Source organism: Copadichromis virginalis, linkage group LG23 (genome assembly GCF_057382275.1).
Source record: "Copadichromis virginalis isolate Kocher_CV1m ecotype Utaka linkage group LG23, C_Virginalis_male_GT1.1, whole genome shotgun sequence".
NCBI classification, from domain to species: Eukaryota; Metazoa; Chordata; class Actinopteri; order Cichliformes; family Cichlidae; genus Copadichromis; species Copadichromis virginalis.
This window is the reverse complement of record NC_140639.1, coordinates 37438393-37451795: the sequence shown is the minus strand read 5'-3', so window position 1 is coordinate 37451795 and position 13403 is coordinate 37438393. Positions and strand designations below refer to the sequence as shown.

The window sequence follows — 13403 nt, the reverse complement described above, 5'->3', positions numbered from 1 at the left end:
TCTGGACTGCAGTGTGAAGTCAGCGTATGCAGATTGATTCATTCCCACAGCCAGCCTCAAAGAGCTGTCTTTTTCTTTCAGCACCAGTTGCTTTCCTGTGCTTATTAGTTATTCATACACTGATCATCATCACTTGCTTGTTAATTCAAGAAGCTGGATACCTGTGAATTTACATTGTAATTTTAAATGTTCTTCCGGGACTGTGGCCGATATTTGATGTGTGAACAGCATTAGCTTTAAGAGATCCTCCAAGTCCATCACTAGAAACACTGTTTCTCCAAATAACTCATTAAGCACAAATAGTTCAGACATTCACAGTCAGCTTAGATATGTCTTTTCTAAACCACAGTGATTTGTATTTTTCTCTGCCAGATGGAAATGGTTTGTTTTTTTCTGTTTCAGTTGGTTAAACCCCCTGTTACAGCTTGGCCAAAAACACAGGCTCGAGAAAGGTGACATGTACAGTGTCCTTCCGGAGGATCGGTCTGAAACCCTGGGAGAGGAGCTGCAGAGGTACTTCAGCAAAAGGCTAATGTGACAAAACCAGAAGTGGTGCTGGTTAAGAAACATGTCTGTTTGTTTCAAGTTAATGTTTTATTTTTTTATAGTGTGGATTGCCATTCTGTCAACCTGCCACTGCTTGTAATATCAAGTGCTTTCGAGGGTCTGATAATTGTGTTACTGACCTGCTGCTAATTAACCTAATTAGCCTCAAAGTCCTCCAGTTGTTTCTTTTTAGTGCCACTTACCTTTGCAGCCTTCTCTTGCCCTGTCCCAACTTTGTGAGATATGTTGCTGCCATCAAATTTCAATGCAAATAATTTTCATAAAATAGTAAAGCACCTCTGTTGGAAATGTGTTTATAAATCCTGGGCTCAACTAATAAATTCATTTGATTTGCAGATGTTGGAACGAGGAAGTAAAAAAGGCTTCAAAGGAACTATGGAAGCCGCAGCTCTCCAGGGTTCTTATAAAGTGCTATGGAAAGTCCTATGCATTAGCCGGCCTATTTGAATTTTTTCTGGTATGTTGTGAATATTTACAATTGGCACCAGTGTTAAAACAATCATTCATGCACAGGTCGTATTTGAGATTTTGTGCGGTTTTCTGGCCATATTATTTCAGATGAGCTAAAATAAAAAGGAATACTGTAGTTTTACTGTATTATTGTATTACTAGCAGATATTTGAACCAATTTACCACATCCAGTACTAGTAATGGATAGAGTGAAGCTTGTTTGCATATTCCATTATGTATTTATTGTCTTTGTCGTAAAGGAGGCAATCAAAGTGATCCAGCCACTTCTTCTGGGAAAAATAATCCTTTTCTTTGAGAATTATCACCCAGATGATCAGAGGAGTCTTTGCATGGCGTATGTTTACGCTGCTGCGATGTCCATCTCCACGTTTGGACTGACTATCCTCCAACATCTCTACTACTATCATGTCCAAAGAACAGGCATGAGGATTAGAGTGGCTATGTGTCACATGATCTACAGGAAGGTCAGTGAAGATTCAGAAAATTTGCACAAGAGATGCAAATTTTTGAGCTCACAACTCTCAGAATAATTTTGTAAATTTTTCAAGCTGTTAAGTAAAAATGTTCTCATCAGGCTCTTGGTCTCAGCACTGAATCCATCGGACGAACAACCACCGGTCAAATAGTGAACCTACTTTCAAATGATGTTAATCATTTTGATGAGGTAAGGCAACAGATGACCTAAATTTGTAAGGGTCAAGAACCAACTCGAAACTACATTTGGAGAATTGTAACCGAGACAACAGAAGGACAGAGGGTTAACCTGGATGTACCCTTTGAAACCTTTTTTCATTAGGTATTTGAGTAGATGGGTATTTGTGGTAAATACAGGGTTTTTTTTAGATATTATTTAAAAGTTACTACACTAACTTGCCACAGGAGAATGATAAAGATGAAAAATCTGAACTCTTGACCCTCTGCTTGATGTTATACACTCAACAAAAATATAAACACAACACTTTTGTTACTGCTCCCATTCCCCATGGGATGGACGTAGAGACCTAAAATTCATTCCAGATACACAATATAACCATCCCTCCCAAACAGTGGTCACAAATCAGTCCAAATGTGTGGTAGTGGGCACATCTGCTATATTGAGATAATCCATCCCACCTCACAGGTGTGCCACATCAGGATGCTGATCTGACATCATGAGTAGTGCACAGGTGTACCTCAGACTGTCCACAACAAAAGGCCACCCTGGAATGTGCAGTTTTTTGCGCTATTGGAGGTCTGGGGACCCAGAACCGGTCAGTATCTGGTGTGACCACCATTTGCCTCATGCAGTGCAACACATCGTCGCATGGAGTCTATCAGATTGTCAATTGTGGCCTGTGAAATGTTGGGCCACTCCACTTCAATGGCTGTGCGAGGTTGTTGGATATTCGTGGGAACTGGTACACGCTGTCGTATACGCCGGTCAAGCACATCCCGAACATGCTCAATGGGCGACATGTCCGGTGAGTATGCTGGCCATGCAAGAACTGGGACATTCTCAGCTGCCATCTGCCCTGAACAATGTGAACCATGATTCATCCGTGAAGCGCACACCTCTCCAACGTGCCAGACGCCATCGAATGTGAGCATTTGCCCACACAAGTCTGTTACGGCGACGAGCTGGAGTCAGGTCAAGACCCCGATGAGGACGACGGGCATGCAGTCAAGCGTCCCTGAGACGGTTTCTGACAGTTTGTGCAGAAATTGTTTGGTTGTGCAAACCAATTGTTCCAGCAGCTGTCTGGGTGGCTGGTCTCAGACGATCTTGGAGGTGAACCTGCTGGATGTGGAGGTCCTGGGCTGGTGTGGTTACACGAGGTCTGCGGTTGTGAGGCCGGTTGGATGTTCTGCCATATTCTCTGAAACGCCTGTGGAGACTGCTTATGGTTGAGAAATGAACATTCAATGCACGGGCGACAGATCTGGTTGACATTCCTGCTGTCAGCATGCCAATTGCACGCTCCCTCATTGCTTGTGGCATCTGTGGCATTTTGCTGTGAGACAAAACTGCACATTCCAGGGTGGCCTTTTGTTGTGGGCAGTCTGAGGTACACCTGTGCACTACTCATGATGTCAGATCAGCATCCTGATGTGGCACACCTGTGAGGTGGGATGGATTATCTCAATATAGCAGATGTGCCCACTACCACACATTTGGACTGATTTGTGACCACTGTTTGGGAGGGATGGTTATATTGTGTATCTGGAATGAATTTTAGGTCTCTACGTCCATCCCAAAGGTGTTGCGTTTATATTTTTGTTGAGTGTATATAGGGCAGGGAAGAGGTCTGGAAGTGTCAATATAAAGCAAATCAATACAAAGTTGTCCAGAGAGATCACATTTATTGTATGACGAAACATTTCTGTCCACTTCCAGGATTACAGCACACCATCTATAGAGCATAAGGTCTGGCGAGTCCCTGTTCAGACGGTGGCATCACAAGATGACTGATTTTGAGCTAATACAAGACCTCACAATAACTTCTAATCAATGAGATTGACTGAGAGCAAACCTTCAACTGATAGCTAGCTATGTCATAAGGATGTATATAGGCAATTTTTGTATGGGTAGGACAATTAAGTTTACTTTTGTCTAATTCACAGGAAGTTGTTTTCAAAAATATTAGGCAGGCATCTGAATAAAACATCTGTACTTCCACAAATGAAACATGCTCATCCACCCTGGTTAACTGCAGTCAGGCATTAAAAGCAAGTCTCTGCGGCTATTTTGTTAATGCCACAAAGGAATCATTTTTGGGATAGCTTAAAGCCTGACACGACTGATTAACATGTGAGGGTGATTGCAGTCACACGAGAATCACAAGCATCTTAAAGCTGTTCTATCGGCATGTAGTTACCCAACACTTTATTGAGTATTCCTAAAATTTGTTGACCATTAGCACATTTCTCCAAATCTTGGGCATCTATGTTTGCTTACATTACAGGCTCCTTATGGTGACTGACAGTTTTATCCAAGTTGTGACCGCCACTTCCAAATGTCACACACTTTTCAAAATGTCATTTATAATGACCTCTACAGATTACACTCAGACTGCACTACTTGTGGGCGGGACCTCTGCAAGCAATGGTGATCATCGTTTTCCTTTGGTATGAGATCGGCCCCTCGTGCCTGGCAGGTGTGGCAACAATTGCAGTTATGATGCCGATACAGACCTGGTTTGGAAAACTCTTCGGCATCTTCAGGTAAAGGATAACTGGAGAAGTACATGGATCTTTCAATCTATAGACCTCTCAACGTCCAGCAAGAAACAAGACCCGACTGCAGGACTCATAGGCAAATTGGGCAAATGTAAAACACACCTTTTTATTAAAGTAGAAGCCCGATGTTCACAAGCTCCAAAATATCCACACACAAAAAAGACTAATCCAGGAAATTCCAAAACCCGAACTGAGACATACAAAGGTGGTTAAACAGGCAGACTGCCAGACTTCTTCTTGGATTTTAGACACAAAGGTGCATTGCTGCCCTCCTCTGGTACTTCGTAAACCAAGGAGGTCAAACTCATTTTACCTTGAGGGCCACATACAACTTACTTTGATCTTAAGCAGGCTGGACGAGTGGCGCTGTGATTTTTCTTTTCTAAAGAAATGTTGCTGTAGTAAATGAAAGACATGTTCGCACAAATTCAATTGTAAGAAATGTTTGAAATTACACAAAATGTTCTGGTAGCTCATTGCCCAGACTCTCCTGTAATTATAAAGCAGGAAGTGTTTGTTAATACACAGAAAACCTTCTGTTTCTCTTGTTTTCTTACTGTGGGCACATTATTTTACCGAACTTCTGCAGAGTTCTTCCCAACTCGGTTTCAATTATAGAAAGATTGGCACAGTCAAAAAAAGTCCTCCACTGACATCTCAACTCTCAACAAATTTCCCAAAATACTCTCTGTGTAACTTTTTTTTTTTTTTTGGCTTTTAGCCTTTTGTGCTGTATCCATTTTGAGTTTTTAACCTCAGCATGCTAAGTGCACAGCTGATCATCACACCACTGTGACAAAAACTACTTTTTTTTGAGTTGTTGCATTTCATGAAGAATGTAGATTTATATGATCTCTCTAAAGAGTATGAGCTCTATTACCTGATCGAAGTGTGTTTAAGGTTCTGTATAATCAGTCTGTATCAGTAATGACCTTCATCGTAGCCTTAAGGATTGTCCTATGTTAATTTTTTTCTTTGGGTCAGATGAGTAAGTGATGGATGGAGGGAATTTTACTGCAGTCATAGAAATCCTAAACCTTGTTGCTTTGGCATTAGACACATTTGATGCATACAAACCCACACATAAACTCCTCTGTAGGACTCCCATTTTTAACTTTAGTGTATTTTATGTCCACCTAGATAACTAGGGAATGTTAAAGCTGATACTGAAGCCATGCAAATATTTTGCAAGACCGGAGCTAATGTAGAAATCAGACAGGAAACACCAGGGAAACAAGACACAGCTGAAACTAATCAGATGATTACAAAAGAAAGTAAAACTAAATACAAGACCCAAGAAACAAATGACAACCAAAATAAAACAGGGAATGAATAACCGAAACACTCAATATGACAAACTAAAAACAAGGAGAGGAAATAAGGGAACAAGAGCCAACAAGAATGAATCAAAGAAAATCAAACGATGAAGAACAACCCAACCAACAGAAATAGAAACTTGAACTAAAAAGATTCGAACTAAGAACTAAATGTTCCCTATGAATCTAAAAACATTTTAAAACAAGTTCCAAACTCTGAAACCCGAGTCCAAACCCAGGACCATGACAGGGCCTGTTTAACAATGTTCAATGACTGTGTCTATTTTCTCATGCACTAATATGTTATTTATAATGTATCATTAGGAAAACTAGCGGCCTCAATGACATGTTGTGGAGTTTTTTGTTGTTGTTTTTTGGCAGGAGCAAAACAGCAGTCCTTACTGACAGCAGAATCCGTATCATGAATGAAGTGGTGTCTGGCATAAGGATAATCAAGATGTATGTCTGGGAGAAATGGTTCTCAGCCCTGGTGACTGAAGTTAGAAAGTAAGGATGAGAATCACAGACAAACTGGTAATGTTTTGACACGAATCATTTTCTGAACCAGCAGAATACTACTGCATATATTATCCTTTTTTGGTACCCCTCTCCATCATCAACTGATTTAGCCCTCAGCTCTGACAGGCTCACGGGGTATTGTCGTCAAAACACAGGGAGGACGACAATACCAAGTTTGTGAATGAACTCCAGAATGAGGCGACATAGGATTTTCAAATTCAGACCAATGATGCACCTACTAGAAATCTCAGATAAGTTCAAATCCCGCTGACCTTAACCCCAAGGTCAGAGGTTAACTTTTCTGAAAATCACTTAGGATTTCCACGTTTTTCACATAGGTGCAAATGCTACAACTCTTACATAAATCCTCCTTTTGCAACATGTTTACATTTTATGTTTGCTTGTCTTTTCTTCAATTTGTGAAAAAGTTTATATTACTACTTTTTTTTCTGGGGTGTTCTTAATTGGTACTGTTGTCCTCCTGCTGAAACTCATATCAAGAGTGATCCCTAAACTCAGTGGGAGGTTTGGATCCTGCTGTATTGGATAACCAAGAGTACTTAGACAGAACTTATGCAGGCACAGGGAGAACATGGGAATTCACAAAAAGCTACACTCTGACTTTTCTTTCCTTTTTCCTTCATAACTTAAAAATTAAATATATAATTACTGTCATAGACATATCAAAGTGAAACCGATGTTGCTCAACATCCTGCCAAATTTAAACTTAAAACTTTGCTTCAACTATGTAATCCATCTACATATGTTCTCTTATGTTTGTAGGAAAGAAATCAGTCGGATATTAAAGAGCTCCTACCTACGAGGACTCAACATGGCTTCCTTCTTTGCCAGCAGCAAGCTCATAATCTTTGTTACCTTCACGGTCTACACTCTTTTGGGGAACACCATGACTGCCAGCCAGGTGTTTGTCACCATGTCCCTGTATGGTACAATTAAGGTCACCCTGACCCTGTTCTTTCCTCTGGCCATTGAGAAGTTGTCAGAGACTGTAGTGAGCATTCGCAGGATTAAGGTAATTAATTTCTGTCATAAACTGTAGGAAAAGTTGGCAATCCAGTAGTCATGTCCAAGATAGTCAAACAATTTCCAAAGCTGGTGTAAAACCATGTTTATCATTTTCCCAGAATTTTCTCCTACTGGAAGAGATTGAGAGAAAAAACATTATGTTGCCTTTGGCGGAAAAGGGGGGAAACTCTATTGAGATCGAGAAACTGACCTGCTACTGGGATAAGGTAAATAGTGTAATATATTTCGTAGCGGTGTAACATATTGTTGTAGAACAATGACTGTTCCTGCAAACTTTATAGTTTGATGTAGTACTTACTGCCATTTTTGTCTTTGTTTAGAGTTTGGATGCACCATCTCTTCAGAATGTTTCCATCACAGCAAAGTCACATCAACTTCTGACTGTAATCGGACCAGTGGGGGCCGGAAAGGTCAGTAAACTTGTGTAATCTATTTTAGCATCCACCCTAAGATTATAGGAGTCTTTAACCTAACGGTTTATTACCGGATTCTTATACGCTGCTCAAAAAATAACCACTTTAATAACATATCAGATCTCAATGGGGAAAAAAATCATCATTACTGATGTGCACTGAGTAATATGTTAGGTGGTGCAACCTGGCAACATTGGATGAACTGAAACATAATGTCCCACAGGTGTTCTATTGATTTAGGTCAGGTGAGTGTGGGGGCCAGTCAGTGGTATTAGTTCCTTCATCCTTCAAGAACTGCCTGCATACTCTCACCACATGAGGTTGGACATTGCTGTGCACCAGGAAGAATCCAGGACCCACAAGCATATGGTCTGATAAAGTTCAAGGACTTTATTACAATATCTATTGAAAGTCAGGGTGCCGTTGCCTAGCCTGTAGAGGTTTGTGCATCCCTCTATCAATATGCCAGTGACTCACCACCAACCCAGTCATGCTGAATGATGTTACACAACATACGTTTTTCCACGACTTCTCCAGACCCTTTCAGTTCTGTCACATGTGCATGGGTTAAGCTTGCTTTCATCTTTGAAAAGCACAGGGCGCAAGTGGAGGACCTACCAATTCTGGTATTCTATGGCAAAGGTTAGTTGGGTTCCATGGTGCTGGGTGGTGAGCACAGGGCTTACCAGAGGGCACTGGGCTCTCTGGCGCCATTATTGTCATTTTTATAGGGTTTTGGCAGTGATCATCCAGTTTCCTTTTGTAAAACGGAGCAGATCCCAGTCCTGATGATGGGTTAAGGGCCTTCAACAGCCTTGTCCAGGTCTCCTAGAACATTTTCTTGTCTCCTGGAATTTCATTTACCGTTTTACCATGTGGGAGATGGACTACCTGTGCAATCTCTGTAGGGTCCAGGTATCGACTAACAACCCCCTCTGCTATTTGACTGATCACATCAATATCCCAAAAGTTTAACTGACTAGTTGACAGACTAGTTACACAATATGGGATCAACAAGAAACGAATTTTGGAATATCAACAAATTAAATCCATAGTAAAAAAGAAATTTAATCCCAGTGAAGCTGAATTACAAACACCACCAACTGTGGTACAATTTTTTAGTCTAAAACCCCCCAAATCATTGTCTAAAATATACAGAACACTTTCTAAAATAGATGAATCAATATCCCTTCCTATTGCAAAATGGGAACCAGATTTATCAATCAACTTAGACCCAAACCTTTGGTCTCAGATATCCTTAAAAACCTTTCAATGGATCAGAAATCCCAGTTTGCAATTAATACAATACAAAATATTACACAGAGTGCACTATACTGGTCATAGGATGTTCAAGATGGGCTATACGCCTTCCAACAACTGCTCACACTGCACAGCAAATACAACGGACAATTACATCCACGCTCTTTGGTTCTGTCCACCAGTTCAGAAATTTTGGCGTGAGATATGTGTAGACTTATCAAAGTGTCTGAAATGTAACATTCCAGCCTCCCCTTTAATATGCTTGCTGGGCAACTTGGATGAGGTCACTGCAGAAATAAACACAGCCCACGTTGTTTTTACGGCCCTATGCATTGCCAAGAAAATGGTCCTCATTAACTGGAAAAATAAAAATAATCTTAATTCTAACCAATATAAAAACCATCTAATAGATCACATTAGTCTTGATACAACCTCTGCCATCACATTTGATCAATCCCTTTGGGCTCCTTTGATCGGCTTCATCACCTAGTGGGGGTGGGGGGTCATGGTTTGGTCCTGCCTTCGCTATTGTAGTTGATATGGGGGTAGGGACGGCCTTAGGGTGTCTGGGGAGTCCCTAGGGATGTTTCCCTGGAGGGCCTAACCTGGGGGATGTGACCATGACCTGGTTAGGAGCTCTGGGGCTCTTGGATGGTGTTTTCCTTGTGGCTGCGTACAGCGGAGATGGGAGAGGGTCTGTGCTGGCGGACGTTGGTTACTGGCCTGGTAGCCTGGCTGCCCCTGGGAGGGTCCGGGACGGGTGTGGAGGCTTGGGGGTCTGGGGGTGCTCCGCCCCCCGGTCTGGGGTGCTGGCCGGGCCTTGGGGGCTTGGGTCCTGGCTGTTGTGTCGCCGGAGCAGTGGGCGGGTGGGTGCAGGGGGGCTCGGCCCCAGTGCAGGGGACCTCTGGTGCATCGGCCCAACTAGGGGGCTCTTTAACTGGTGGGGAGGTTGTTATATCTTTGCAGGTGGTCTCCTCACTACAGGAGCTCACTCTGCAGGGGGGGGGGGGAGAGAGATTTAGGAGAGGTGGAGAATGAACTCAACCTGGGTATCTATTGTCTTGTGTAGTTTGGGAGATGATTGGATGATGGGGTGGGTGCAGTTTTCTCTGGGGTGGAGTCAGGAGGGCTGCCCCAGACTCTGTGGGGCTGGGCGGTGCTGCTGCTGCGGGCCCCGGTCCGGATGGGCCTGGGCCCCCTTGCCCTGGTGGGTTCCAGAGTGTGGGGGTGCCTACTGGGGTCAGCGGGGGAGCTGGCCCCAGGGAGGGGCCACTTGCCCCTCCCTTTCTTCCCTCCCCATCCTCAGCTGCCTCCCTATTCCCGCTCTACCACACCCACCCACACACGCAGGGCTTGGGGTGCAGGTATGTCACCAGGGTGCAGGGGAGGCACTCCCTCTCTGTCCCCTTCTGGCCGCCTGTGCCTCAATTTTATTCTGCAACCTAGACATCCACATTACTCACACTCTCACATAACACATACATATAGGGCCTTGGGGGTGGGCACGTTTTACAGCATCCAGAGGATGGTTGGTGTATTCCAACCCACCTCGGGCGCTGATGCCCTACCCTCAATTTTAAATGTATTTAGACACTAAGGGTTTTCGGGAGGAGCCGTGCTGCTCTCTGAGAGGAAGCTAGTACCATGCTCTCCTGAGTTTTAAATGCACTTTAGAACAGCACACAGCAACACTACATATGAGCGGGCGTAGGGAGGTTTGAGGTCTTCACTCACCCCGGTTCTGTTGGCCGTCAGGGCTGGGGGGCTGGGAGGAGGTGCTGGCCGTCAGACTGGGGTCTGGGATGCGGGGCCTCCCTGCTACTGCAGATAAGGAGGTGGTCCGCTTGCCTCCACCCCAGAGAGAAGGGTTACATCTCCTGGGTCTAGGTGTGGCTTGCCCCTCTGAGGGCGGGGGTACCTGGACCTGGGATATGGAGTATGTTTGGGGAGTGCGACTGTCTGTGCAGTGTCTATTTGTGTCTGTCTGCACGTTAGGTAAGTGCCGAGTATTTGGTTGTGCATATGGGGTGGGAATGCACGTTTGTGTCCGCGTGCGCCTGTTCGTCTGTGTCTATATGTCAGGTTGGGTCTTAGACTCAACCTCTCTGGGTAGATCTCAGGCCCTCTAAAGTACGGAGGCCTATCTCCCCTCACCACACTCCCTGCCGGTGGCTGATGCCCTCAGACCTTGGTGTGTTGGTGGTCCTTGTCGTCTGGGGCTGGGCACTCATGTATGTACCGGCTCACTCCTGGTGGCCGATTGGTGGGACCTGGCGCCTGTGGCCCGGCTGGGCCCCTTCCGGGGGGTGGGATGCCCTCAGGCCTCTGGCCTCTGGGCCTGAAGCTCGGTCCTCTCTGGCACAGCTGGCTGCCGGCAGAGCCCGCGGGCACGCCACTGCAACCCCCTCTGGCCTCTGCTCCGTAGCTGCTGGATGACCTCTCGTTTGGGGCTCTACTCAGCTCTTCCCAGGAGGGTGGCACGGTTCCCCCCCTTTTGGTGGTTCTCCTCGGGTCCTTGTACTCTGGGGCCTCTGGATATCTGGGGCCTGGATCTCCTCCATACCTGCTTCATACCCTGGTGGACGGGGCTATGGCTCCCCACACTCCCTAGCAGATCGTTACATGGAGAAACCTTTGGAATACAAGCATGCTGATCCACACAGGTATGCACACAGGTGTACACATGGGTATTCACAGACACGGACTACACCTTTCTTGGCTGCTGCCTCAAAGCACATTGTGTGCTGTCTATCTTGCGTGCTGCACAATATCATTTAATATTTAGTATCTACTGTTATCTACTGCTAGCTAGTTTATTGTGATGGTGCTGTTTTTATTATGTTGCTCTTTTTTTTGTTTGCTTTCTCTTCTGTTTTTTTTTTCTTCATACAGGTGATCCAGGTGTTTTGTTTGTTTTTCTTTCTTTCTTCCCCCCTTTCTCACCGTCTCTTCTCCCCTTTGGTTTTCTTTCTCTCCCTCTCTTTCTTTCATTCTTTCTCCCTGTCCTATCCCCCTGTCATGTCTGTCCCGTTTATAGCAACCGAAAATAAAATAAATTCATATGGACCAATATGGCAAGGCCATGATGATCCACTTGGTAAAATAAATCCGCTTGGCATCTTTCTTGGCCTTAAAACAACAATTCTGATGGCTAAAGATCCAAACGGGACACGAAAAAAAAAAAAGTTTAACTGACTCGACTTTATTTAAAAAACATCCTTTAATTCTTTCTTTTAACAGTGTGCTTGATTTCATTTGTAAAAGAGTGGAGGTTTTTTCCTTTTTTTTCTGTTTTGTTTTTTTCTGTTACTGCATAGAGTCCTATGAAATATGTGGCCCATGATTCAGTACCTTGTACATTCACATTTAGCAAAAGTAGCTAAAGATCAGCTAAATCTGATCTGTATGACTTTATCAGTCATTATTCAGTTTATTCAGGTTTAGAGGCATATGTTTATACTCAGCTCTTTTATGGTTCTGCCAAGGTGTTTGAGTTGTGTTGAGGTCCAGAATTTGTCTGGGCCATTGCACCATAGCAACTTGGAAACAAAGTATTAAACCATTGCAGTATTTGTCACTGACAAAAAAAAAAAAATGCAATTCACCCAGCTTACATGCATGACATCCATGTTTTCCTCAGTCATCCCTGCTAAGTGCAATCCTGGGAGAGCTTCCTCGTGATACAGGCACATTGAAGGTCAAAGGTCAGCTAACCTACGCATCCCAGCAACCGTGGGTGTTCCCTGGAACCATTCGCAGCAACATCCTTTTTGGGAGAGAACTTAACCCAAAGAAATATGAGCAGGTCCTTAGAGCCTGTGCTCTGAAGAAGGTGAGCTAATGTGTTCTATCAAAACGGAATATTGTGTTCATGACAATGTAGAAATACTACTTGAAAAACTATGACTGAAAAGCTTCTAAAGCCTGAACTACTACTGTGGATTTCATGGACCCGGACTTTACAGAGAAGCAGATGCATGTCCACAACTCAGGCTTCTTCTAGTCATGATTCTGGGTTTTGTACCCAGCGTTTTTCAGCTTTGGAATCTCAGTCTTCAGTTTGATATTTTCTGTATGACCTTGTTGTAATTTTCTGTTGAATATTATGTTTGCTTGGGTTGTGTTTTCATTCTGATTTTATGTTTTGTATTCATAGTTTCTTTGTTAGTTATTCTCAGGTTTTTCCTTTCCTCTTATGTTTTTAATGCCTAGTCTGCGTTTCGATCATTAATACTTGTCCTGGAATCTCTATCTGTGCTTATAGTACAGGATAGCCTATTTTGCTAATATTCTGAAGAACAAAACCAAACTGCCAATATTTATCAAATGACTAAAATGTTCCCCTATTTTTGGCATTCACATTTATTTTTGTTACACGTACATTTTGTGCAGGACCTGGAGATGTTCCCAGATGGAGACCTAACACTGATTGGAGACAGAGGAGCCACACTCAGTGGTGGACAGAAAGCTCGTGTAAACCTGGCGAGGTACGACAACAGTCACAGCAGTTATGTCATTGTTATGCACAGGAGAGAAATCCATTTTTAGTATAATCCTCAACAGATTTGAATTCCTTCTCTGAGTTATTAGGCAG

At 43.6% G+C, this 13403-nt stretch overlaps 1 protein-coding gene across 1 annotated transcript in view; it reads left to right on the top strand.

Moving 5' to 3' along the window:
* LOC146681541 (ATP-binding cassette sub-family C member 4-like) overlaps window positions 1-13403 on the top strand; it is a 38900-nt gene that overhangs the window by 5873 nt on the left and 19624 nt on the right. The window contains exons 2-12 of the mRNA XM_085449063.1: window positions 403-513; window positions 904-1024; window positions 1278-1502; window positions 1613-1702; window positions 4076-4239; window positions 5952-6077; window positions 6873-7122; window positions 7235-7342; window positions 7457-7546; window positions 12450-12641; window positions 13202-13296. Of these exons, the coding sequence (XP_085305189.1) occupies window positions 403-513; window positions 904-1024; window positions 1278-1502; window positions 1613-1702; window positions 4076-4239; window positions 5952-6077; window positions 6873-7122; window positions 7235-7342; window positions 7457-7546; window positions 12450-12641; window positions 13202-13296 (1572 nt within the window). The remainder of the gene's footprint in view (window positions 1-402; window positions 514-903; window positions 1025-1277; window positions 1503-1612; window positions 1703-4075; window positions 4240-5951; window positions 6078-6872; window positions 7123-7234; window positions 7343-7456; window positions 7547-12449; window positions 12642-13201; window positions 13297-13403) is intronic.